The sequence below is a fragment of the Rana temporaria genome, chromosome 6 (genome assembly GCF_905171775.1).
Source record: "Rana temporaria chromosome 6, aRanTem1.1, whole genome shotgun sequence".
In the NCBI taxonomy this organism is placed as follows: domain Eukaryota; kingdom Metazoa; phylum Chordata; class Amphibia; order Anura; family Ranidae; genus Rana; species Rana temporaria.
The window spans coordinates 13219075-13245329 of NC_053494.1; the positions used below are offsets into that span (position 1 = coordinate 13219075).

The following is a 26255-nucleotide window of genomic DNA, read 5'->3' on the forward strand; positions in this document are numbered from 1 at the left end:
AAGGTTTTACTGTAATGCATATATATATATATATCAGGGTTTGACAAATTTGCTTGGAATCTAGGAGCCAGCTAAAAAAGTTAGGAGCCAGAAAACGCGCCCCGTCCCGACGAGCTTGCGCACAGAAGCGAACACATACGTGAGCAGCGCCCGCATATGTAAACGGTGTTCAAACCACACATGTGAGGTATCGCCGCGATTGGTAGAGCGAGAGCAATAATTCTAGCCCTGGACCTCCTCTGTAACTCAAAACATGCAACCTGTAGATTTTTTTAAACGTCGCCTATGAAGATTTTAAAGGGTAAAAGTTTGTCGGCATTCCACGAGCGGACGCAATTTTGAAGCGTGACATGTTGGGTATGAATTTACTCGGCGTAACATTATCTTTCATAATATAAAAAAAAATGGGGATAACTTTACTGTTGTCTTATTTTTTAATTAAAAAAAGTGTAATTTTTTCCCAACAAAGTGCGCTTGTAAGACCGCTGCGCAAATACGGCATGACAGAAAGTATTGCAACGATCGCCATTTTATTCTCTAGGGTGTTAGGATAAAATATATATATAATGTTTGGGGGTTCTAATTAGAGGGAAGAAGATGGCAGTGAAAATAGTGAAAAATGAGATTAGAATTGCTGTTTAACTTGTAATGCTTAACTTGTAATACCAACGGCCACCACCAGATAGTGCCAGCTCACACAAGGAAGAGCTGGGGACGTCACAAGGCCGCAAAGCCGTGGCCTCAATTACCCGACATCACTGGGCCCCCACGATCGAGCGGCGGGGGAGGTGGGGGCCTAGTCCGCCGCGATCCTGGGAAAAGGCCGCGAGCAGCATCTGCCGCTCGCAGCCTTTTCCCAGGATCGCGGCGAGCTGCGGGCAGGATGTTTTAGGCGAGGCAGCGGCTTCGGCCTAGTCCGCGGAGCGCCGGTCCTATGGAACAAAATAATTTTTTTTTTTTTTTGCCCACCTTCCAAGCCAAGTCGCCATTTCTAGTCGCCATGGCGACCTGGCGACCGGGATTTGTCGAGCCCTGATATATATAGTTCACAGTACATTACATACATGATGTTGCTTTTTCCAACACCCCTTCTCAACAGCATGTACTTGGTCAAATTAAATTCAGTTTCTTCTCAAAATAATTATGATGTTTTTTCAACAAGGTTTGGTGAGTGCATCGACGGTTATCTCCTCTGATTGGCAGTATTGAATGTCAACAACACCTTGCTCTAGATCAGGGATAAGCAATTAGCGGACCTCCAGATGTTGCCAAACTACAAGTCCCATGAGGCATAGCGAGACTCTGACAGCATCAAGCATGACACCCAGAGGCAGAGGCATGATGGGACTTGTAGTTTGGCAACAGCTAGAGGTCCGCTAATTGCTTATCCCTGCTCTAGATTGTCCCTCAGTAGGTGATACTTGACGTTCATGTGTTTGGTCCTAGGATTGACCCTTTCTGATTGTGTAAGCTTTATATACCCCTGGTTGTCTTCAAAAATGGGAAATGGTTTTGTCATGTCTTTCCCAATGATGTCCACAAAAAGTTGACAAATTCATATCACTTCTTGACATGCGTATGCTGTTGCAATGCACTCTGCTTCAGTTGAAGTGACAGTTACTAGCTTTCGACTAGACCAACTTATGGTTCCTTCCCCGTACTGGAAGATGAACCCACTTGTGGATTTTCAGTCTATACAGTACCTGGTCCAATCAGCATCCAAATATCTGACCAGTTTAAATTCAAATTCTGTGACGAGGGAGGTGGGGGGCAGGGCAGAATTGTACTCTGTGGGCCAGATCCACAAAGAAGTTACGCTGGCGTATCTATTGATACGCCGCGGAACTTCTAGTTTGTTCTGGCGTATCTTTGTTTTGTATCCACAAAACAAGATACGCCTGAAGCTGGGTTAGATCCGACTGGCGTACGTCTTAGTACGCCGTCAGATTTAAGGTGCATATTTACGCTGGCCGCTAGGTGGCGTTTCCGTCGATTTCGAGTATGCAAATTAGCTAGATACGGCGATCCACGAACGTACGTCCGGCCGGCGTATTTTTTTTACGTCGTTTCCGTAAGGCTTTTTTCGGCGTATAGTCACCCCTGCAATATGAGGCGTATCCTATGTTAAGTATGGACGTCGTTCCCGCGTTGAATTTTAAAAATGTTACGTTGTTTGCGTAAGTCGTTCGCGAATAAGGCTTTGCGTAGAATGACGTTCACGTCGTAAGCATTGGCTTTTTGCGGGTTAATTTCGAGCATGCGCACTTTGATACCCCCACGGACGGCGCATGCGCCGTTCAGAAAAAACGTCATTTACGTTTACGGGTCAAGACGTATTACCATAAAACACGCCCCCATCTCATCCATTTGAATTGCGCGCCCTTACGCCGACACAGTTACACTACGCCGCCGTAACTTACGGCGCAAATTCTTTGAGAATACGGGTAATATGCTGTAAGTTACAGCGGCGTAGTGTATCTGAGATACACTACGCCGGCCGTAAAGAAGCGCCGCGCTTCGTGGATCAGGGCCTGTGTGTCTATGAACAATGAATTTTTCTAAATAGGGGAGAGTTGGGGGCTATGATAACATGTGTGTGTATATATATATATATATATATATATATATATATATATATATATATACACATAGGGGTGTTACTTACAAAAGGCAAATCCACTTTGCACTACAAGTGCAAACTACAAGTGCAAAGTGCACTTGAAATTGCACTGAAAGTGCATTTGGAAGTGCAGTCGCTGTAAATCTGAGGGGTAGATCTGAAATGAGGGGACGCTCTGCTGATTTTATTATCCAATCATGTGCAAGCTAAAATGCTGTTTTTTTTATTTTCCTTGCATGTCCCCCTCAGATCTACAGAGACTGCACTTCCAAGTGCACTTTCAGTGCAATTTCAAGTGCACTTTGTACTTGTAGTTTGCACTTGTAGTGCAAAGTAGATATGCCTTTCGTAAATAACCCCCACAGTGTCTTGAAACAGTATTCACACCCCTTGAAATTTTCCACATTTTGTCATGGTACAACCAAAAACGTAAATGGATTTTATTGAGATTTTATGTGATAGAGCAACACAAAGTGGCACATAATTGTTAAGTGGAAGGAAAATCATAAATGATTTTCAAAAATATTTTTAAATAATAAATTGTCCTCTAATTTTGATCTCCAGTGTATATATATATATATATATATATATATATATACAGAGAGAGAGAGAGAGAGAGAGAGAGAGAGACACACACACACGCACAAACACACACTATACAAAACTCTCAGATTCCTCTACCAGTCAAAATTGAGCAGACATCTGATGACGACTGAAGGAATCTGTGAATTACGGAGATGTGCTGCAGTAACCTGCTGAGTGACTGCAGAAATCCTTCCCCTCCTCACTGAAGCTGCAGTGTCCGTGGGCAGGGGGTTTGTGTTTCCTTGCCATCCTCATCTTGCATATGTAGTATGCCAGCCCCAGTAGGAGGAGACATGCTATGTAACTGGGTGTGATGTGACTGACAATATTGTGTAGTAGATCAGGGAGGCCCAGGGCCCCTCTCTATTGTGCTGTTACAATGTCCTCTCTGCTCCCGATCCTGCCACTGCTGGTGACAACTGTCTGTGAGTATGATAATGATGACACTAAAAAAGGGATGCGATGATTGCTCTGGACAGGGGCAGCTGCAGATTGCAACATCAGCAGCGTGCGTGTCCTTGTGATGTTGTGTTATTTGCATGCTGGCTGGTTTCTCAGCGAGATAGCAGAGCACTGGGAGATCAGTTGCATCACTCTCTGCAGACATTCATATTGATGGTCATGCAGTGTGATGTAGAAATGTATTCTGCTCTGTGGCTACGATTTCTCCGGTGCTTGCCATTGCCTGAGGTATTACGCACTGTGTCGTGTTACTATACACAATAACACTAAGTAATCCCCTGTAATCCTGGACGTACCTTTTCCTATGCGATAGACATCTGGGTGTGTGGACCTGTAGCTATGCAGACAGATGTATTTCTGGTACAGTGTGTTTACAGGTGTAGTGTGTTTACAAGTGCACTGTGTTTATAAGTGCAGTGTGTTTACAAGTGATGTGTTTTTACAAGTGCAGTGTGTTTACAAGTGCACTGTGTTTATAAGTGCAGTGTGTTTACAAGTACAGTATGTTTACAGATATAGTGTGCTTACAAGTACAGTGTGTTTACAGGTGCAGTGTGTTTACAGGTGCAGTGTGTTTGCAAGTACAGTATGTTTACAGATATAGTGTGCTTACAAGTACAGTGTGTTTACACATGCAGTGTGTTTACAGGTGCAGTGTGTTTACAGGTGCAGTGTGTTTGCAAGTGCAGTGTGTTTACAGGTGCAGTGTGTTTACAGGTGCAGTGTGTTTACAGGTGCAGTGTGTTTGCAAGTACAGTGTGTTTACAGGTGCAGTGTGTTTACAGGTGCAGTGTGTTTATTCTGCAGTGTGGGCTTCTTGGGGGCAATTCCAGCTGGTTTAATTTGGAAGGAATCCCTCTCACACTTCTGTAACACAGATCCTACAATAAATCAGCGGCCCATCTCTCATCTCATTATTGACATAGACAACTCAAAGAATGTGTTAAATTATATATATATATATATATATATATATATATACAGTACAGACCAAAAGTTTGGACACACCTTCTCATTCAAAGAGTTCTCTTTATTTTCATGACTATGAAAATTGTAGATTCACACTGAAGGCATCACAACTATGAATTAACACATGTGGAATTATACATAACAAAAAAGTTTGAAACAACTGAAAATATATTTCATATTCTGGGTTCTTCAAAGTAGCCACCTTTTGCTTTGATTACTGCTTGGCACACTCTTGGCATTCTCTTGATGAGCTTCAAGAGGTAGTCACCTGGCGCAGCACCCCATCACTCTCCTTCTTGGTCAAATAGCCCTTACACAGCCTGGAGGTGTGTTTGGGGTCATTGTCCTGTTGAAAAATAAATGATGGTCCAACTAAACGCAAACCGGATGGAATAGCATGCCGCTGCAAGATGCTGTGGTAGCCATGCTGGTTCAGTATGCCTTCAATTTTGAATAAATCCCCAACAGTGTCACCAGCAAAGCACCCCCACACCTCCTCCCCCATGCTTCATGGTGGGAACCAGGCATGTAGAGTCCATCCGTTCACCTTTTCTGCGTCGCACAAAGACACGGGGGTTGGAACCAAAGATCTCAAGTTTGGACTCATCAGACCAAAGCACAGATTTCCACTGGTCTAATGTCCATCCCTTGTGTTCTTTAACCCAAACAAGTCTCTTCTGCTTGTTGCCTTTCTTTAGCAGTGGTTTCCTAGCAGATATTCTACCATGAAGGCCTGATTCACACAGTCTCCTCCTAACAGTTCTAGAGATGTGTCTGCTGCAAAAGGTGGAAGAACCTAGAATATGAAATATATTTTCAGTTGTTTCACACTTTTTTGTTATGTATAATTCCACATGTGTTCATTCATAGTTTTGATGCCTTCAGTGTGAATCTACAATTTTCATAGTCATGAAAATAAAGAAAACTCTTTGAATGAGAAGGTGTGTCCAAACTTTTGGTCTGTACTGTATATCCATATCGTTATGTAGAGGGAGGATTATGGTGTGGGGTTGCTTTTCAAGGGTTGGGCTTGGCCCCTTAGTTCCAGTGAAGGGAACTCTTAAAGCATCAGCATACCAAGACATTTTGAACATTTTCATGCTCCCAACTTTGTGGGAACAGTTTGGGGACGGCCCCTTCCTGTTCCAACATGGCTGCGCACCAGTGCACAAAGCAAGGTCCATAAAGACATGGATGAGCAAGTTTGAGGTGGAGGAACTTTACTGGCCTGCAAAGATTCCTGCCCTCAACCCGTTAGAACACCTTTGGAATGAATTTGAGCAACGACTGCGAGCCAGGACTTCTCATCCAACATCAGTGCCTGACCTCGCAAATGTGCGTCTGGAAGAATGGCCAAACATTCCCATAGACACATTCCTAAACCTTGTGGACAGCCTTCCCAGAAGAGTTGAAGCTGTTATAGCTGCAAAGGGTGGGTCAACTCAATATTAAACCCTACAGACTAATGCCGCGTACACACGATCGGAAATGCCGACAAGAAAACCGTGGATTTTTTTCCGACTGAATTTTGGCTCAAACTTGTGTTGCATACACACGGTCACACAAAATTCCGACCGTCAAGAACGCTGTGACGTACAACACTACAACGAGCCGATTAAGTTTAATGATTCTGAGCATGTGTCAAATTGATTCCGAGCATGCGTGTTTTTTTTTTTGCGCATTGGAATTGCATACAGACGATCATAATTTCTGAAAAGGACTTTTCCCGTCGGACACTTTGAGAACAAGTTCTCAAATTTTTGCTGTCGGAAATCCTGACAGAAAAAGTCAGATGGGGCCTACACACGGTCGGAGTTTCCGACCAAAAGCTCACATCAAACTTTTCTTGTCGGAAATTCCGATCGCGTGTACGCAGCATAAGACTGGGATGATATTAAAGTTTATGTGCGTGAAAAAGGAAAGTGTCCCAATACTTTTGGTAATATAGTGTATATAATATATAGGAACATCAAGTGTCACTCCTTTTAGGGAGCCCCAAATGGAGAAGCAACTCATGATGCCGTAAGGTCATCCAAACCAAAGCAATGAAAGCATCAATCATTCTTTTGTAAATACTTACGTTTCAAACACCTACGATAATGTGGTACTAAAAACTTTTAAAGTGGACCTGGCATCAAAAATATTTTTTGCATATTAAAGCAAACTAAAAAAATAAAATAATTGTGAGCCAGGCGGGGTCTTTATTGCGGAAGAGACATGTGCTATGTATCGTCTGTAATGAAATAAAAATACCTGCTCTAAGAATGGCCATTGAGCTGCACATGCACAGGAGTTACATCATTATCCCCAGACCAATCAGCATGGCTAAAGAAGCCAAGGGGAAGATGTTGCTGGGGAGGGAGGGGGAGTATGTGCAGACTTTAGTTCCACTTGAAAGCCCCCCTCTATCCCAGATGGTACACTCACCTAAGTCCCCAGTCCAGGTCCCTCACTACCACCAGTTCCCTGTGCGGAAAAACACTGATTCAGCACTGCAATCGCACCCTAAGACCACTCGTACCCATCCCCCTGTAATGATGTTTTCTTCTTCTCAACCCTGAGAGAACCCCGCCAGTGGCCATCCAATAGGAAGTTTCCATGTCTCTTCGACAGGGATGTGGAAATCCGAAGAAGGAACCTTCCAGTAAGTAAACAGAAAGGGGGAAGGCTTGGCCCGGCTGGGTCACGTGATCACGGCTTCATGTAAGTTAAAGCGGAGTTCCGCCCAAAAATTGTAACTTCCGCTGGTCACATTTGGACCCTTAAGGGGGGAGCCGGTACCTGGTCCAATACAGGTATTTGCTCCCTCTTCCGGTGAAAGATCGCAGCAGTATCCGCGGAGATCTACTGCATGTCTGGCCCCTCCTGCGTCCCCCCCCCCAGTGTCTTCTGGGATACACACAGGTCTCAGAAGACAGCAGGGACCAGTCAGAACATGCAGCGCGACTCGCACATGCGCAGCAGGACAACAGGCTGTGAAGTCGCAAAAGGCTTCACTTCCTGATTCCCTTGCTGAACATGGCGGCGCCTCCACCTGGAGTTGAGGGACGGGTGGGGACATCGCGGGCGTCCTGGGCAGGTAAGTGTCCTTATTTTAAAAGTCAGCATCTGCAATATTTGTAGCGGGTGACTTTTTAGTTTTTTTTTTTCAGGAAGAACTCCGATATAAATATATTTTTTATTTAACTACAGCGATCGGTTAGAGGTGGAAGGGGTGAAATCTTTATCCCATAGAGGGGTTTTAAGTGCAATGTGCAACACTTCCAGGTATTTATTACCTCTCACAGAGATCGTAGTATTCCCACTGTCAGCACCTTCATCTTCTTTCTCTCCAGAAGGAGGAGTCATCTTTGTTCAGGCATCATCCAAGGTCAGCATCTACTTTCTGGCCCGAGAGGCTAAGCGACCGAGTTTCTCGGCAGAATTCAGCCAGAAACTCGATCGGAGCTGTATTCTGCCGAGAAACCCGGCCGTGTGTACACTTTCGGCCGAGGAAACCGACGAGGATCTCGTCGGGCCAAATAGAGAACATGTTCTCTATTTCCTCGTTAGTCAACGGGGAAACTTGGCTCGCCGAGATCCTCTGCGGCTTCACAAGGAACTCGACGAGCAAAACGATGTGTTTTGCTCGTCGAGTTTCTCGGCCGTGTGTACGGGGCCTCACTCAAAAATGACAGTCTTGTAAATCCTGGTGTCTGTGCAGTTTATGGTTCTGTTTATGGGTCAGATCAGCCTTTCGATGTAGCCTCTCACCTTGTGATTTGCTACAAAGTAGCAGCAGACTGATGACAATATCTCAGTCAAAGCAAAGTCACTGGACTGAAGCATGATGCCGCGTACACACGATCATTTTTCGGCATGAAAAAAAAAACGTTTTTAAAAACATCATTTAAAATGTGTGGGCTTCACATCGTTTTTCGGCTTCTGAAAAACGACAAAAAAAAAATCGAACATGCGTCGTTTTATAAAATGTTTTTTAAAATGACGTTTTTCGGGTTGTAAAAAATGATCGTGTGTGGGCAAAAACGAAGTTTTAAACCCGCGCATGCCCAGAAGCAAGTTATGAGACAGGAGCGCTCGTTCTGGTAAAACTACCATTCATAATGGAGTAAGCACATTCATCACGCTGTAACAGGCAAAAAAGCCCGAATCGTCTTTTACTAACAAGGTAAGCTAAAAGCAGCCCAAAGGCGAATAGAACTTCCCCTTTAGAGTGCCGTCGTACGTGTTGTACGTCACCGCGCTTTGTTCATCATTTTTCAAAAATGATGGTGTGTGGGCAACATCGTTTTTAATGATGAAGTTAGAAAAACTTTGGGGCGGCGTAGTCTATCTCTGGCGGCGGAATTCAAATCGGCGATTAGGGGGCGTGTTTCATTTAAATGAAGCGCGTCCCCGCGCCGAATGAACAGCGCATTCTCCGTTTCTAAATTTCCCGCCGTGCATTGCGCTAAATGAGACGTGAATTACGTCCATCCCGATTCACGGACGACTTACGCAATTTTTTTTTTAAAAATTAAAAATAAAACGCGGGAACGACGGCCATACTTAACATGACAGGTCTAACTATACACGTCAAAATACCAGCTTTAACTATACGCCGAAAAAAGCCAACTAGAGACGCCGTAAAAAAATGCGCCGGCCACTCGTACGTTCGTGGATCGTCGGAAATAGCTAATTTGCATACCCAACGCGGAAAACGACGTGAACGCCACCCAGCGGACGCCGAAGTATTGCATCTTAGATCCCGAAGGCGTACGAGGACGTACACCTGTCGGATCTAACCCAGATGCCGTCGTATCTTGGTTTGAGGATTCAAACCAAAGATACGACGCGGGTAATTTGAAAGTACGCCGGCGTATCAGTAGATACGCCGGCGTACTAGCTCTGTGGATCTGCCCCTTTGTTTTTTGGACATGCTGAAAAACAACGTTTTTTTTAATGCCGAAAAATGATCGTGTGTACGCGGCATAAGGGTTCATTTTTTTAATTATAAAAGGGGGAGTTTTAAATATATATCTATATACTGCTGCTGTACATTGTGACATGTCAGGAATTTGTTCAAGCAGATTTGTAAATAGGTCCATCTACATTGTCTTTGAAGTCTCTGGCCTTGGACCAGATCGGGGGTTCTAACTCTGGTTGCTGTGCGTATCTGTGGAGTCAGCTGTTCAAAACATATCGAAGCTAAAGTCAGCCAGTCAGCCATCCTTCATATTCCTCTCATTATAGATTTTCTGTAACTTCTGAGATAGCACCAAAGCTTTGCAGCCAAAGAATAGAAAGACACACTTTGTGGCATGATACAAGAAAACCATAGGCCATTAGCTTTGGCTGTAAGTTTCTTATCTGCAATATAACACGGTATACGTGACGTGATCACAGGGATTCCCTCTGAGACCATGCAACTACTTTCTGCTCATTGAGGAATCTTCATGCTTTGAGTTAAAAGGAAAATCACTCTTGTGAAGTGCTCTTGTATGATGTGATCGTTACCCAAATGTCTTATGTGCTGCTGACACAAACTGGAGGCTGCAAGGTCACCGTCACCTTTTATGTTGCATAAGAAACTTAGTGGTTAGCACTTCTGCATCACAGCACTTGGAGCTCCAGGCTCCTGCATAAAAAATTTAAAGTCAGCAGCTACAAATGCTGTAGCTGCTGACTTTTAATATTAGGACACTTACCTGTCCAGAAATCCAGCAGTGTCTTCACCCGAGGCCGATTTTTAATCGGGTGTTGCTGCCACCATCTCCACTAATGCTGACGTGAGTATGCCCAATCAGACTTTTGCTGTCGATATTTCTGCCAGCAACAGTTTGAGAGAAGGTTCTCAATTTTTCGGAAAAAATTCCTATCGGAAAATCTGACGAAGCTACTACAGTAGCGAAACTAGTAGAGATGAGATCTTGACTTATATGACCCCCATCGCTCCACTGCCACCCTCTGACTAGGGTATTTCACCATCTCGGTGATGAGTTGGCTGGTCATATAATATGTCTATTTTATATTGCTGTTGATGTATTTTATAAAAACTGTGTATTCTTTGCTCTTTTGATGTTACTTTCAATAAATTGATTAATTTTTTACCTCTATTACTATTCTCCTCCAATTCTCTTATCTAGTACTGCTATAGTCCCCTTGCCCCCACTTACCCTCCTGGCTTTTTTGGGCCTCTGGGGTCAAAATAAACCCTACTTCTATTCAAACTATCGGAAAATCTGTTCACCTGTATGGAATTCTGACGGAAAAAAAAAACATGCATGCTCGGAAACAATTTGACGCATGCTCGGAAGCATTGAACTTCTTTTTCTCACCTCGTCGTAGTGTTGTACGTCACCACGTTCTTAACGCTCGAAGGTTCAGAGAACTTTTTTGTGACCGTGTGTATGCAAAACAAGCTTGAGCGGAATTCCATCGGAAAAAAACATTTAACTTTTTTTCCGACAGAAATTCCACTCGTGTGTACAGGGCGTTAGGGAAACCAGCTGCGCTCTCTAAGGCCCCTTTCACACTTGTGCAACTTGTCCTACGACTTGGGACTGCGAAGTCGCATGACAAGTCGTTCCCCAAGATTTCCAATGATAACTAATTATATATGTCCGACTTCAAGTCGTGCCGACTTAAAAGTAGTCTCTGTACTGCTTTGGTCCGACTTTCATGCTAATTGAGGTCCATATACCTCAAGTTTACACAGGCATTCCATGAAATTATTATTATTATTATTTAGGTCAATTTACGCAGCTCTTTACATATACAATGTAAATTTACATCAGTCCCTACCCTCAAGGAGCTTACAATCTAAGGTCCCTCACATTCATGTACTAGGGCCAATTTAGAACAGAAGCCAATTAACCTACCAGCATGTCTTTGGAAATTGCATCAAAATCGCACAAACTTCTGGCTGAGTTAAAAAAAGCATCAAAACCAGGTGGAGGAGGAGGCAGATAAGCGTATCTTCCCCTTTAAAGCCTCATACACACAGTCTGATTTTCTGCGGACAAAGCATAAAGCCTCGTACACACGACTAAGGAACTCGACGGGCGAAACACATCGTCGAGTTCCTTGTTAGGCTGTCGAGGAACTCGACAAGGCAAGTTCCTCCATTCCCGTCGAGGAAATAGAGAACTTGCTCTCTTTTTGGCTCGTCGAGTTTCTCAACAGTTTCCTCGACGAAAATGTACACACGACCGGTTTCCTCGGCAAAAAAATATCTCGTGTGTACGAGGCCTTAGACTTTTGTCCGAAGGATGTTGGCCAGGAACTTGTATTGCATACAAACGGCAAAGAATTGTCGGCCAACATACATGAAACCACGTGTTTTTTTAGCAACTTCTGCTAATGTTGTTTTCGGAAAATCCGACAACACACAATTGTTGGCAGACAATTTTAAAGCGTTCTAAACATTTGTCCACTTTAAGCCTCATACACACAATCGTATTATCCAACAGGAATTGTGTGATGACAGGCTGTTGTCGGAAAATCCGACCGTTTGCATGCTCCATCGGACAATTGTCGGATTTTCCGCGGACAAATGTGGTATAGCATGTTTTAAAATTGTCTGCCAACAATTGTGTGTTGTCGGATTTTCCAATAGTGTGTACGCAAGTCCTTTGGACAAAACTCCAAACTACATACACGCCTGCTCAGAAGCAATGCTCACCATAACACATTAGCAGAAGTTGCCCAAAGATTGGTGCTAAAGAGCTGAAAAAACACATCGTTTTGTGTTTGTTGCAATACAAGTTCCTGGCCAACACCCTTCGGAACAAAAGTCCTACGTTTTGTCCGATGAAAATCAGATCGTGTGCACGAGGTTTAAGTCACAATCTGTATGGAGTTTGCAGTTTGCATGGTGTCCCTGTGCTTGAGTAGATTTCCTCCAGGTTTAACCCACACTCCATGCTGAAGGTTTAACTGGTTCAAAGAAACAAATGGCGGGCCTTGCACATATTTATCCACTAAAGCCCTGTACACACGATCGGATATCTGATGGAATCTAATCCGATGGATTTTTTCGTCGAATATCTGATGAAACTGACTTTCATCAGTCTTGCTTACACGGCATCAGTCAAAAGTCTGACCGTGCCAAAACGCGGTGACGTAAAACACTACAACGAGCCGAAAAAAATAAAAATCAATGCTTCCGAGCATGCGTCGACTTGACTCTGAGCATGCATGGATTTTTCTCCGATGGAGTTCCACACAGACGATCAGATTTTTCTATTGTTTTTTTATCCTTAGGAAAAATTCAGTCCATCGATCTGTTTTCATCGGACAAACCGATTGTGTGCACGTGGCTTTGGATAAAGTGGTCACTCATTAAATCATTCACTGTGTAGAGTGCTGTTACTGTAACCAAAAGAACATATATCACAAACAATAATCCAGCATAGAGCGCCAGGAAAGAGTTACATATGGTAATAGAAATTGGATCATACTAACTAGAGTAATCTAAAATCAGATTTTATTGTATTACAAAAATTGGCACAGTCTAAAATGACCGTGTGTGGGGAAAACGTTGTTTTATGTCTTCTGAAAAACGACAAAAAAATAATTCGAACATGCTTCAATTTTTTATGTCGTTTTTCAAAACGTCGTTTTTTGTGTCATAAAAAATGATCGTGTGTAGGCTAAAACGACGTTTAAAACAACGTTTTTAAACCCGCGCATGCTCAGAAGCAAGTTATGACGTGAGCTTGAATGGAACAGAGTGCCGCCGTACGTGCTGAACGTAACCGCGCTTTGCTAGAGCATTTTGAAAAAACGATGGTGTGTAGGCAACGTCGTTTTTTAAAATGAAGTTTGAAAAACTTTGTTTTTTTTTCACGAGAAAAAACAACGTTTTTTTTACAAGACAAAAAACGACTGTGTGTACGCGGCATAAGGTCAGTATTAGAAAAAGCAGCATCACAGTAACTTTCCAAATTTGCCCTGAAATCTGTATGTATACATGTGAGATAGGGACCATAGATCGTAAACTCCCTGACAGCAGAGTCTGATGTGAATGTGTTGTGTAAATAAATGGTGCTATATAAATAACTGTAATAAACAAAAACTGTTATCAAATGATGTGCCATAAAACCACACCGCTCTTCACACTCTCTAGGATAAAACAGCCTAAAGAATTTATTTGTAGCGAGATTGTAGAATGGCACTGGAATAATATATACAGAAAATGAAGTGTAAATAAAGTCGATGGTGTATGTGTTACACATGAGAACATGACAACGTGGTAATTGTCTCTGTCTCTCAGTTGCTCAGCTGCAAGTCACAACCTCTCCATCTCCGGTTTCGGCTGAAGTGGGATCCACTGCCGTCTTGCAGTGTAAGTTTGCCTTGGGTGTTACCCCCGTGGACCCGGCGCAGGTACATGTGGTATGGAAGAATGAGGGGAAAAAAGTGCTGTCGTACGTGGATCAAATCACAGCATTCAGACCCGGGGCACAGATAACAGAAGAGCACCTGGCACAGGGAGATGCCTCACTGTCTCTCCCTAATGTCACCCATGAGGACGCTGGCTGGTATTCCTGTAGCATCCGACTAGCATCTGAACAAGCTACACAGAGTTTAAACTTAATAGTTAAAGGTAAGTGAGAATTGTGTCTATCCTTAAATGATCCTTAAAGTGATTGTAAATGCTCGTTTTTGTTTTTTGTTTTTTTTCTTAAATAACAAACATGTTACACTTACCTCTTCTGGGCAGTTGGTTTTGCACAGAGCAGCCCAGATCCTCCTCTTCTCGGGTCCCTCTTCGCTGCTCCTAGCCCCTGCCTCCTTTGAGAGACCCTCAGCCAGCAGCTTGCTACAGGGGTCACTCAAGCCGAGTCAGAGCTCCATGTATCCATTCAGACATGGAACCCCAACCTGGCCCTGCCCCCTCTCTCCTCTTATTGGCTGACTGACTTTTTTTTTTTGCAAATATTTTTATTTGGATTTCCATCTTACAGATAGGAAGGGTAAAAACAACCCCAAAACAGTAGTCAAAAAACAAAAAAAAACAAAAGTAAAACCCTCAGGAGTAGAAGCATGAAGCAAATACCCAAAACTGAATAGCTGACTGACTTTGATTGACAGCTACGGGAGCCAATTGCTCCGCTGCTCCAATCAGGAAGAGTATACTGGATGGCTAAGGGGATCATGGACATCGCTGGAGAGAGAAGAAGCTCAGGTAGGTAATTGGGGGGTGCTGAATGCATTGAGATAAAAAACTTTCTGCCTTTACAACTCATTTAAAGGGGTTGTAAACCCTCAAGGTTTTTCACCTTAATGCATTCTATGTATACAGTATACTCCAGCTGCTGACTTTTAATATTAGGACACTTACCTGTCCAGGGAGCCCGCAATGTTGGCAATGTTGGCAACCGAAGCCGACCCGTCCCTCGGCTCCGGGTGCAGGCGCCGGCATCTTCACTAAGGGAAACAGGAAGTGAAGCCTTGCGGCTTCACAGCCTGTTTCCTACTGCGCATGCGCGAGTCGCGTTGCGCGCTCTGAATGGTCCCTGCTGTCTTCTGGGACATGTGTGTCTCCCAGAAGACAGCGAGGGTAAAGGAGGAGGGGCGTAGTTCGCTGCACAAAGTGCTGGGAGTGGAAGCAGATACCTGGATTTGACAAGTATATGCTCCCACCCCCCACCCCGAAAGGTGCAAAATGTGACACTAGAGTGGGTGGGGAGGAATACAATCAGCGGAAGTTCCATTTCTGTGTGGAGCTCCGCTTTAAGTTTTGCTTAGAATGGGGATAGGGTAAAATCCACATGAAAGTTTCTACTACTATCTGGGCTTCTGTAAAAAAAAAAATATAGAAAGAGCACTGGTGGATATAAACAGCTGCTGGCAACAAATAGTAAGACAATCTATGTAACAAATAGGTAATGTGTGTATTGCCACGCTAAAATTGTGATAAATACAAATGGAAAAAAAAAAAAGTGCTAGAATCAAAAGTCCATATCAAGTGAAAACACACAGTAAATGTGAAAGTAGTGTAGTCCTAGATGACACCACTGTGATGCTGAACGAAAATCCTGATTAGTCCATTTCTTATGGTTACTGCGTGAACCTTCACCACTAAAAGATATGCGCTCTTTACCAGAATGGAATGACTCCACTACAGAGTCTCATAAGCCTATTGACACCACTTCCCTCAGGGAATGATCGGAATCACAATAACGGGCTCCAACACATCAGTATAGCTTAGTCTCCAGGGTGGATAAAATTAATAATAACTATATTTTGCAAGAATATCCACATGGAGTCAAAACGAGGGAAACCACACAGTGTAAATCTGGCTAAAAGCTTTAATAAAAGTACAAGATCTACTCACATGATAAAAACAGATATGCGAATAGATAATCACAATCCAGGGCTGTACAGAAGCATGGCGATGTCACGTGTGTAGGCTCCTCCCAGCATGTTTTGTTGCATAATACGTCATCCGGGGTAGAGATTTTCTCCTCGCCTCTTGTAGAACTGACAAGAGTTTCATCTGACATGAAGTGAGATTACAGCTCAAGCAGCAGCACAGACAGAAATAAAAATGTATTTGTTTGTAAAGCAAGGAAAAGTTAGAATCCCTGTTAGCTTTGATTGCTGTCACTTTCCCTGGATTTCACTCGCTTCCTGTCAGGTAAGACTGTTGGCACCAGGAGAGCAAGTGAGGGACATCTTTCTAATAGAGCTTTTGGAAAGCAGTAAAAAATAAAAAAGACGATAGACGTTTCAACTCTTCTTCACTCTATCCAAAATAGTTTTCAATGGACATATATTTTAAAGGATAAGTTCACCTTGTAAAAAATAAATAAAAAATAAATGCACTTGTTTTGCAGGGGGGAAAACATGCATTTATTACTTTTTTTACTCTGCAGCCTGTACGGCATTGCACCTGTGATCAGCAGGTGGTGGGTGCAATGCCAGGATCCTGCAGACACTCAGTACAGCTCTCTGCCCAAATCTTGTATGGGCAGATAGTTATTGAATGGCAGGAAGAATCGATGAACTATGACAGTCACCAGCATGCCTCACAGTTCATTGAGAACTACAAGCCGTTGGTCGTGGAGGCTGATGGTAGATGTAGTTCATTCATTCACAGAACTCTGTGAATGAATGACATGGACATGTGGGAGGAACCCCACATGGATACACTGTTTTCATTTTCTGACAGCTAGTGCTGGGAGAAGATCCCCCGCCCACTGTCACAGGGAGGGGAGAGGAGAGCGGAACTGAGACATGTTACATGTTCAACCTTAAATAAAGGTGAACTTATCCTTTACGCAGCACGCCTTTTGTGTGTGGGTAGGGAAGTTATTCCATATCTGAAATCCTTTGCCTTGTCTAAATAGGGCTAAAGGGGAAGTTTCCAAGACAATGCTATGACCCTCTTTTGAAAACCAGTGGTGCATAAACTGTAGTAGAGAGACTCGGCCATCAGCAGCCATTGTGTGGCTAAAGCAGGGACAAAGCTTTGTTGAAGAGTGCTCATGTGGTGATTGATAAGGTGAAAGTAATAAGACTGGATATACTGATTAGTGCACCCTGCCACCCATCCCCACATAAAACAGATTAGCTTAGACTCTATATTGTCAGCAGACCTTTTTTGAGCATCTTAAAGTGATTGTAAACGATCTTGGGGGTGGCTCGCATTGACTTCAATACAGAAGTCATTTTGCAAGTTGCCTCTCAAGTCGTCTTTAGATCACCTTACCAAGTTGCCCCCAAAGTCGTGCCGCCTGTGTGTGAACCGGCTTTAACAGTGTAAATTTGCTGTCCCCTAAAAAATAACTCAACACACAGCCATTAATGTCTAAAATCGCTGGCAACAAAAGTGAGTACACCCCTAAGTGAAGATGTCCAAATTTGGCCCAAAGTGTCAATATTTTGTGTGGCCACCATTATTTTACCCTAAACTTCTTGGGCATGGAGTTCATCGGAGCTTCACAGGTTGCCACTGTAGTCCTCTTCCACTCCTCCATGAAGACACAGCGGAGCTGGTGGATGTTAGAGACCTTGCACTCCTCCACCTTCCATTTGAGGATGCCCCGCACATGCTCAAAAGGGTTTAGGTCTGGAGACATGCTTGGCCAGTCCATCACCTTTACCCTCAGCAAGACAGTGGTTATCTTAGAAGTGTGTTTGTGGTCATTATCATGTTGGAATACTGCCCTGTGGCCCAGTCTCCGAAGGGAGGGGATCATGCTCTGCTTCAGTATGTCACAGTACATGTTGGCATACATGGTTCCCTCAATGTACTGTAGCTCCCCAGTGTCGGCAGCACTCATGCAGCCCCAGACCATGACACTCCCACCAACATGCATGACTGTAGACAAGACACACTTGTCTTTGTCCTCCTCACCTGGTTGCCGTCACACACGCTTGTCACCATCTGAACCAAATAAGTTTATCTTGGTCTCATCAGACCACAGGACATGGTTCCAGTAATCCATGTCCTTAGTCTGCTTGTCTTCAGCAAGGGATAACAATCTTCTCACTGGTGAAGAAGTAGGTTCTGTGTGCAGTAAAGACACTAAACTGAAGCCCACTAATGTTTCTACTTCACCTATAAACTGTCCTAATTGGTACCTCTGCCTGAGTATGCAGTGTAAGCCAGTCAGTGCCTCTGCCTCACACACAGTCTACCCATGGATGCAGCTAAGAGGTGGAAATATCAACAAAGACAGCGACTGGGCAGACCCAGAGGGACCCCTCATCAGCAAAGTAGTATTTAGTGGGTCTAGCTGTTTTTTTGTTGTTAATGGTAAAAGGCACTCAATGTTTTACTTTAGATCGACTCTTCAGAACAGCTGCATGTATTAGCCCTGGTTCACACCGGTGCGGCTTTGAAATTGCGCTACTTTAACACAATTTCAAAGCCGCACATTGATGCAATTTGCACTGCTGATTTCATTAGGGCTTGTGACTTAATTTTAACAAAAGTCTATGCAAGTCACAATGAATCCGTTAAAAAGTAGTGCAGGAGCCTTTTCCATAATCGCTGTGACAGGAGTCAAGGCGATATGTTTCATTGCCGGTAATGGGGTGTGACTTGTCATGCGATATGGAACTGTCGAATTGCATGAAACATTGCACCAGTGTAAACAGGGAATTACTGACAAATACTTGTTTTGTGATAAGTCAGGATTTGACAAATTTGCTTGGAATCTAGGAGCCAGCTAAAAAAGTTAGGAGCCAGAAAACGAGCCCCGTCCCGACGAGCTCGCGCACTGAAGCGAACACATACGTGAGTAGCGCCCGCATATGTAAACGGTATTCAAACCACACATGTGAGGTATCGCCGCGATGGTTAGAGCGGGAGCAATAATTCTAGCCCTAGACCTCCTCTGTAACTCAAAAAATGCAACCTGTAGAATTTTTTAAACGTCGCCTATGGAGATTTTAAAGGGTAAAAGTTTGTCACACGCATTCCACGAGCAGACCCAATTTTGAAGCGTGACATGTTGGGTATTCACAATATAAAAAAAAAATTGGCATAACTTTACTGTTGTCTTATTTTTTTATAAAAAAAAAAGTGTATTTTTTCGCCAAAAAAGTGCGCATGTAAGACCACTGCGCAAATACGGCGTGACAGAAAGTATTGCAACGATCGTCATTTTATTCTCTAGGGTGTTAGAATAAAATATATATATATATATATATATATATATATATATATATATATATGTTTGGGGGTTCTAATTAGAGGGAAGGAGATGGCAGTGAAAACAGCGAAAAATTACACATTAGAACTGCTGTTTTACTTGTAATGCCAACGGCCACCACCAGATGGCGCCAGGTCACCAAAGGAAGCTTGGGACTTCACAAGGCCGCAAAGCCGTGGCCTCAATTACCGGCGGGCGTGGGCGCCAGGTCACAATTTCTTGTCGCAATTGCGACCTGACGCCCGGATTTTGTCGAGCCCTGTGATAAGTTATATGGAGTGTAAATGCAACTAATCACCAAGATGTTTCTGTCTTATCAGATTATCGCTACATCAAAGTTGAAGGAACAACAGTAATTCTGAACCAGTCCAACGAGCTAAGTTGTTCAGCTAGTAACCTCTCATCTCCTGATGTGACGTTTGAGTGGGTGAGAAATGGAAAAGTTCTCAGCACCTCCATCCCACTGGTGGTAGAAGGCTCCGATAGTGACGGGTTTAGGGTGCAAAACGCCTTCTGCTTTACTCCTGTACTGGGGGACGACAGCGCTCGCTTTGCTTGCCAAATTAAGCAAGAAAATGTCCCTTACCCACTGAAGAAAACATTCCAACTTACTTTCGGGGGTAAGTCTCAAATTCCACATGAAAAACTTATGTTAATATTGACTTTTTTTTTCCTGTTGTCCCAAATAGATTTTTTAACCACCTGCCGACTGCCCCTAGATGTGAACCCCTTCCCAGCCAGTGGCATTAGTACAGTGACAGTGTATAGTATTAGCACTGAACACTATTGATGTCAGAGTCAGTTAGTGACCCTCCCAGTCACTGATCACAACCATTACTACATTACTAGTATAGCATCATAGCTGCCTAAATGCCGGTATATATATATATATATATATATATATATATATATATATATATATATATATATATATATACCATCGATTTCAGATGCTATAATATTTGCACATGACAATTATTATACATTTACTAGGATATGTTTTTTACTGAAGAAATTTATGAAGAATTTAAATTTTTTTCTTATTAGATATGTTTTATAACAAAAAGTAGAAAATATTGTTTTTTCCTCTTTTTTGTTTATATAATATCTGTGCTGAAAACAGGTCACAGGAGTGCAAAACGAATTGCACTCCAGTGACCCAGAGGAGAAGTCCAGCCAAACAAGCTCACGCTGGACTTCTCCTTTAAAGAGGAAGTAAACACTAATGGGTTTTACTTCCTCTTTGTTTCCCTGCAAAGGTAAAGCATAATGGGCTACTATGCATCGCCCATCGCATCACATAGTAGCCCATTATGTGTCACTTACCTGAAACCGAAGCCTGCGATGTCACCGCTGTCCCCTGTTCCACGAAGCATCCATCTTCCTTCCGGGTATCGCGGCTCTGGCGCTGTGATTTGCGAGAGCTGCAAGGATTCCGCCAGTCACGGCGTGATCTCCTTTAGAAACGGCACGCTTGCCGTTTCTAAAGGTTTCTAATGTGCGCCTGCGCCGTTGTCTACGGCGCAAGCGTCGTAAACTTTGGCGCCTGTCTCATTTGTAAATATCTCCGAAACTGTGGAGGTTTGGGAGATATTTTGCGCACCTACAGGTAAGCCTTAATCTAGGCTTACCTGTAGGTAAAAGTGGTTGCAAAGAGTTTACAGCCACTTTAATACGCAACAATGTGTGTTTACTAAACAGATTAGATAAAGCTAGGCAGCCATGAAGAGCAATCATTTAAAATCCTTAGCAATATTTGTAGGTTTCTGATGACTTCTATTTTATTGTCTTACAGCTCGTCCGCAAGTCACATTCTACCTCTCCAGCAAAGGTCAAAAGAATTCTTCCTTGGTATGCCTGGTGTCAGGCTTCTACCCTGATGATCTGAGCCTTGCAATGAAAAGAGATGGACAGCCCCTTGGATACAAGTTAAATAAGTGGCTGAATGGTAACGGCACCTACTCACTAGAGGCCACTTATCGGTCCAACGTTAGTTACAGTGATGACAACGTTGATTACACTTGTACCGTTTATCACCCTACAGTGCCAGGAGGTACAACAGAGAGACTCAGATTCCTGGGTAAGTATGCCTGCCGCCTACGCTACAAAAAAGCCTTTCTTAGTATATAAAAACAAAAGTGGTCTGGATATAACCGTCTTAAAATGAAAATCAACAATTGAACGTGAAGAAAAGATACATTAGATAAATTAAGTAATTTGTCAGTAAACATTATCCAAAAGCAAGGATGTTATTTAAAAACAGATAAAGCATTAGATTAGACTAAAGCAGTAAAAATACATTTACACTGCTACACTGCATGTGTATAATGGATACTGAAATATGCGCAATAAAATTCTGACATTGACTTTTCTTTTGCAGTTGATGCCTATGTACCTATAGGATTATGGATTGCAGCTATTAGTGGTCTTTTACTGGCAGCCCTATTTCAGATTTTCTGCAAATACGGTAAGTTTGACAAAAAAAATGATTCCACATAAATCTATTTTTAATAAGCAATCTATAGCTATATAGTAAAAGCTTCTGACCCAAAGTATGAAGCATGTTCAGACTTACTTTGACCACTTAAAGGAGTTGTAAAGGTTCGTTTTTTATTTTCTAAATAGGTTCCTTTAACCACTTCCTGCCGGCCGTACGACTTTGTACGGCCGCAGTGTGGATCCCATACCGTCTATATACGGCCTCCGGCCACTGGGGGGCACGCGAGCGCCACCGGCGGCGGTGCGCGCGTGCCCGCCGCATCACTGAGATGCCGATGCGCGTGCCTGGCGGCAGCGATGTCCGCCAGGCACCCGCAATTGGCGGTTACACAGACAAGGACATGGATCTGTGTGTGTAAACAGATCCATCGGGAGAGCCAGGGACTGAAGCCGGCAGTTCTCCAGGCTGATCGTAGAGACGAGGGAGGAAAGGAAGTTCCCTGATCATCTCTATGGTCTATGAACCCTGAAGCAACAAGGATTTTGTCATTTACGTTTTTTGGGTGCAAGCCCTCAGGTCCCGATGATTTATTAATGTTAAAGGAGTTATAAAGGTTTGTGTTTTTGCATCCTATGCATTAAGGTGAAAAAACACCTGGCTGTCACGGCCCCCCCCCCCCGTTTTACTTACCTGAGCCCATTCACCTGCTCGGCTCGTCCTCAGCGTCCTCTTCTCCATGGAGACCCGGCATTGATTGGATAGATTAATAGAAGCGAAGCCATTGGCCCCCCGATTCCCTTGTGAAGACTGAGGAAAAGAATAAATTCAATCCCTTCGCCATCTCCCCATCCTTTGTAACCAGATGTCCTTCCTCATTCTTTATGGGGCCAATAGGGTCTGTCCTCCCTTTTTTACTGTTTACATACTTAAAGAATTTTTGGGATTTATTTTGCTCTCCTCCGCTATGGGTCTTTCATGTTCTATCTTAGCCCTAATTGCACCCTTACATTTCTTATTGCATTCTTTATAAAGTTTGAATGCTGATGATGAACTTAGACACTTTCTCAAGCACCACTGTAGACAGATGTTTGTACCTTTTTTTATTATTTTATATTATATATTTGTTTTTCTTCTTTCTGCCTTGCGCACCTTTCGTGCATTTTGCAACTATGTACTGCCTGGATGTGTTGCATTGAGTTATGGACATAAAAGTCCTACAGATTCTCTGTGCTGAGACGGACCTGTCAGAGTCCCGCTCTCCTCTATGGGGAGATTGAAAAGTGCCCATAGTGCACTGTCCATTTTCATCTGACCTGATCGACGGATGAAAAATAGGGTCACCATCCATCTGGATTTGGCAGACAGGATCGGATAGCAGTGGGTGTCAGTGGATTTGTCACAGCTGAAATCTTCTGCCCCATAGGGGTGAATGGATTGTTTGATCAGGTCCGCCTGAAAAACTGACAGGCTGACCTGAACGGAAAGATCGTGTTTTTAGGGCACCATGTCCTTGACCCACATTTTGTGGATATTACTAATGGGTTCCCTTTCTTGTTCAACATGTTGAAATGGTTTTCCTAGTCAAAATATTGTTAGGATGGCGCAATTTGTTAGGTATTTAAGTTTCTATCATAGAAGCATGCATATGGAGTTGTGGATCTTTGAGGCCCCGTACACACGACCGAGTTTCTCGGCAGAATTCAGCCAGAAACTCGATGGGAGACGTATTCTGCCGAGAAAACCGGTCGTGTGTACACTTTTCGCCGAGGAAACCGACGAGGATCTCATCGGGCCAAAAAGAGAACATGTTCTCTATTTCCTCGTTAGTCAATGGGAAAAGTTGGCTCGGCGAGATCCTCGGTGGCTTCACAAGGATGTGTTTTGCCCGTCGAGTTTCTCAGACGTGTGTACGGGGCCTCACTCCTCCTGGAGTCTATCTTGCTTTCTAACCAACATTAGAACACTGTTTATTTCCTCTATAGATGGGATTAAGAATTATATCACACAATCTACAGGGATTTAATTGCCCGCTTAAAAAATATACACAATATAAATCATTAGGAGCCAAGATTCTCTTATTACAAAAGACACATTTTTCTACATCCAGTCATCCCACGTTTTTACATAAAGCATTTACTTAATCCTTCTTTACCCTCAATTCATCAAAAAATAAGGGGGGGGGGGGAGAGATTCAGATTTAAAACCCAATCCCATTTATGGTACAACACATTTAGCGAGATGTTGAAAGCAGATTTCTGATTATCAAAGGCACAATAGCTGACAGTGAAATCACAAGAGCTAACATATACGGTATGCTCCAAACGAAACACAAGCCCCATTTTCTCTACTTTCTTTGAGATTCAATATCCACATATGTTTTTAGGGGGAGATTTTAACCTTGTGGCCCAACCGTAGTGTTGGATCTGTTTGGAACATATGTACTCCTTGGACGAAATAAAGAGACATTTTATTCATCCTCACCTAGTTGCCGACTTTATCTACATGGAAGGACTCTTGGGTGAAGACCGCAAGTCAGGCACGATGAGTGGAAACAGAGAGATCTTGCTGGGCCTGATTGCATGATTGGGTTGTTGTGACATTATTTTGCATGTGTGTTCCAACCAATACAAGGGTTAAAATATATATATATATATATATATATATATATATATATATATATATATATATATATATATATATATATATATATATATCTTGTATAACATTGTAAATTTGCTGTCCCCTCAAAATAACTCAACACAGCCATTAATGTTAAAACCGCTGGCAACAAAAGTAAGTACATCCGTAAGTGAAAATGTCCAAATTGGGCCCAAAGTGTCAATATTTTGTGTGACACAACCCCTATGGGTCAGCGAAAAATCCTCCCCCTCAAAAAAATCTAAAATCAAGCACTTATCTGCATGCTCACCCCTTAAAGGGGAGTTCCAGCCTTTTTTTAGGTTTATTAAAAGTCAGCAGCTACAAAAAGTGTAGCTGCTGACTTTCAATAAACAGACACTTACCTGCTCCATGGTCCAGCGATGCGGCCGCCCGAAACATCGCTCCTCTTCCCCCCTCTCCGCCGGCGCCTCCATTCACTCTGTGGGCACCCGGCCGTGACAGCTTTCGGCTTCACGGCCGGACACGCACTGCCCATGCGCGAGCGGCACTGTGCTTCCTGAGTGAACAGGTGATCTCCTGGGACCTGTCACGTGTCCCAGGAGATCGCCTAGAGGGAGGGGCAGCCTAAGGCGAGAGGGGGAGTCAACGAGGCGGTCCCTGGGTGGAAAGAGGAAGTGGGACAGGAAGTCCCACTTCTACCGAAGCCCCCACTCCCCCCCAAAAAAAATTACATGCCAAATGTGGCATGTAAGGGGGTGAGGAGTGCTTAAAGCGGAAGTTGCACTTTTGGGTGGAACTCCGCTTTAAGCTCCCAGTGGCGCCACTGGTCGTCATCAAGAATGTCATCAAGGACGCTTCTCCAGGGTGTCCTTGACGATGCCCTGGAGAAGGATCGAAATGCGTTGACGCACTTCCGGTCTCTAAACCACTGACGAAACTTCCGCTCTCCGTAGAATGCACACCGACCAGCGCGCACCCAGAACTTCATGGTAACGCCTTTTTTAGTCTGTTTTTTTGTAAGTAGCGCTTATCCAGACAAAATTTTCTCCATCCATTCAGTACTTCACTATTGATCCCTTTTTTGTCTCAGATGTATGAAAACGAATGAGCCCCTTTTGAAAATTTATGGAAACCGTAATTGTGAGAGGCTCCAGAGAAATCCCTTTGTCTCATACTCGATCTTATTGATCAAAGCTTTTCTGACCCCTGACTGCAAAGCAGTGGGTCCATGTTATTTGGTGAGCGTGGTCACATGAGGGGAGTGTGGCACACGACATTGTCTATATTTGTGGAGCACAAGCAATATTATTTGAGCACTTATGCACTTTTTGAGCACCTAGCACTTTATATGAGACATTATTTTTTCACTTATATTCATTTCACTTTAGAATTCAACATTTATTGTTTAGTGTGTTCATTTACACTATATCCTACGAGCGCTGTTTATCATTTTTTTTTCTATTCATTTAATCATACCAATTAGGCACAAAGTACAGCTTTTCTCCTCTAAGATCGTGGGCCAATATACACAATTAATTATAGCCAACTGCCTTCTATATGACTTATCATACCGCTCCAACGGTGACAGGCTGATGACTCACTTAACAATTTGGAAACTCCTTTGCCAATAGACAGAATGACTTATTATTATTATTATTATTATTATTATTATAATACACTCCCGTTTTCCAATTGAGGACGACATAACCTCTTTTCTGAGAATAGCTGCAAGTTATTTTTTGTAACATGACTTGCGTGGATCAGGTCCAAAGAGACCACCTTACGGCGTCTTTGATGTAGGCTGTTAGTCATACTTCCATTGTATCTAAGTATTAGGTGACCTGTAATAACAGCATTGGGAAACAATGAACTTGTGTTTGGTTGTGGTAAGCTAAAGGAAGCTTAA

At 43.2% G+C, this 26255-nt stretch overlaps 1 protein-coding gene across 1 annotated transcript in view; it reads left to right on the forward strand.

Annotated features, from left to right (window-relative positions):
* Positions 1-3356: 3356 nt before the first annotated feature.
* LOC120943123 (tyrosine-protein phosphatase non-receptor type substrate 1-like) overlaps positions 3357-26255 on the forward strand; it is a 47578-nt gene continuing 24679 nt past the window's right edge. Inside the window, exons 1-5 of the mRNA XM_040356243.1 lie at positions 3357-3630; positions 13893-14225; positions 19608-19907; positions 21083-21367; positions 21668-21754. Coding sequence (XP_040212177.1) covers positions 3585-3630; positions 13893-14225; positions 19608-19907; positions 21083-21367; positions 21668-21754 — 1051 coding nt within the window. The 5' untranslated portion in view covers positions 3357-3584. The remainder of the gene's footprint in view (positions 3631-13892; positions 14226-19607; positions 19908-21082; positions 21368-21667; positions 21755-26255) is intronic.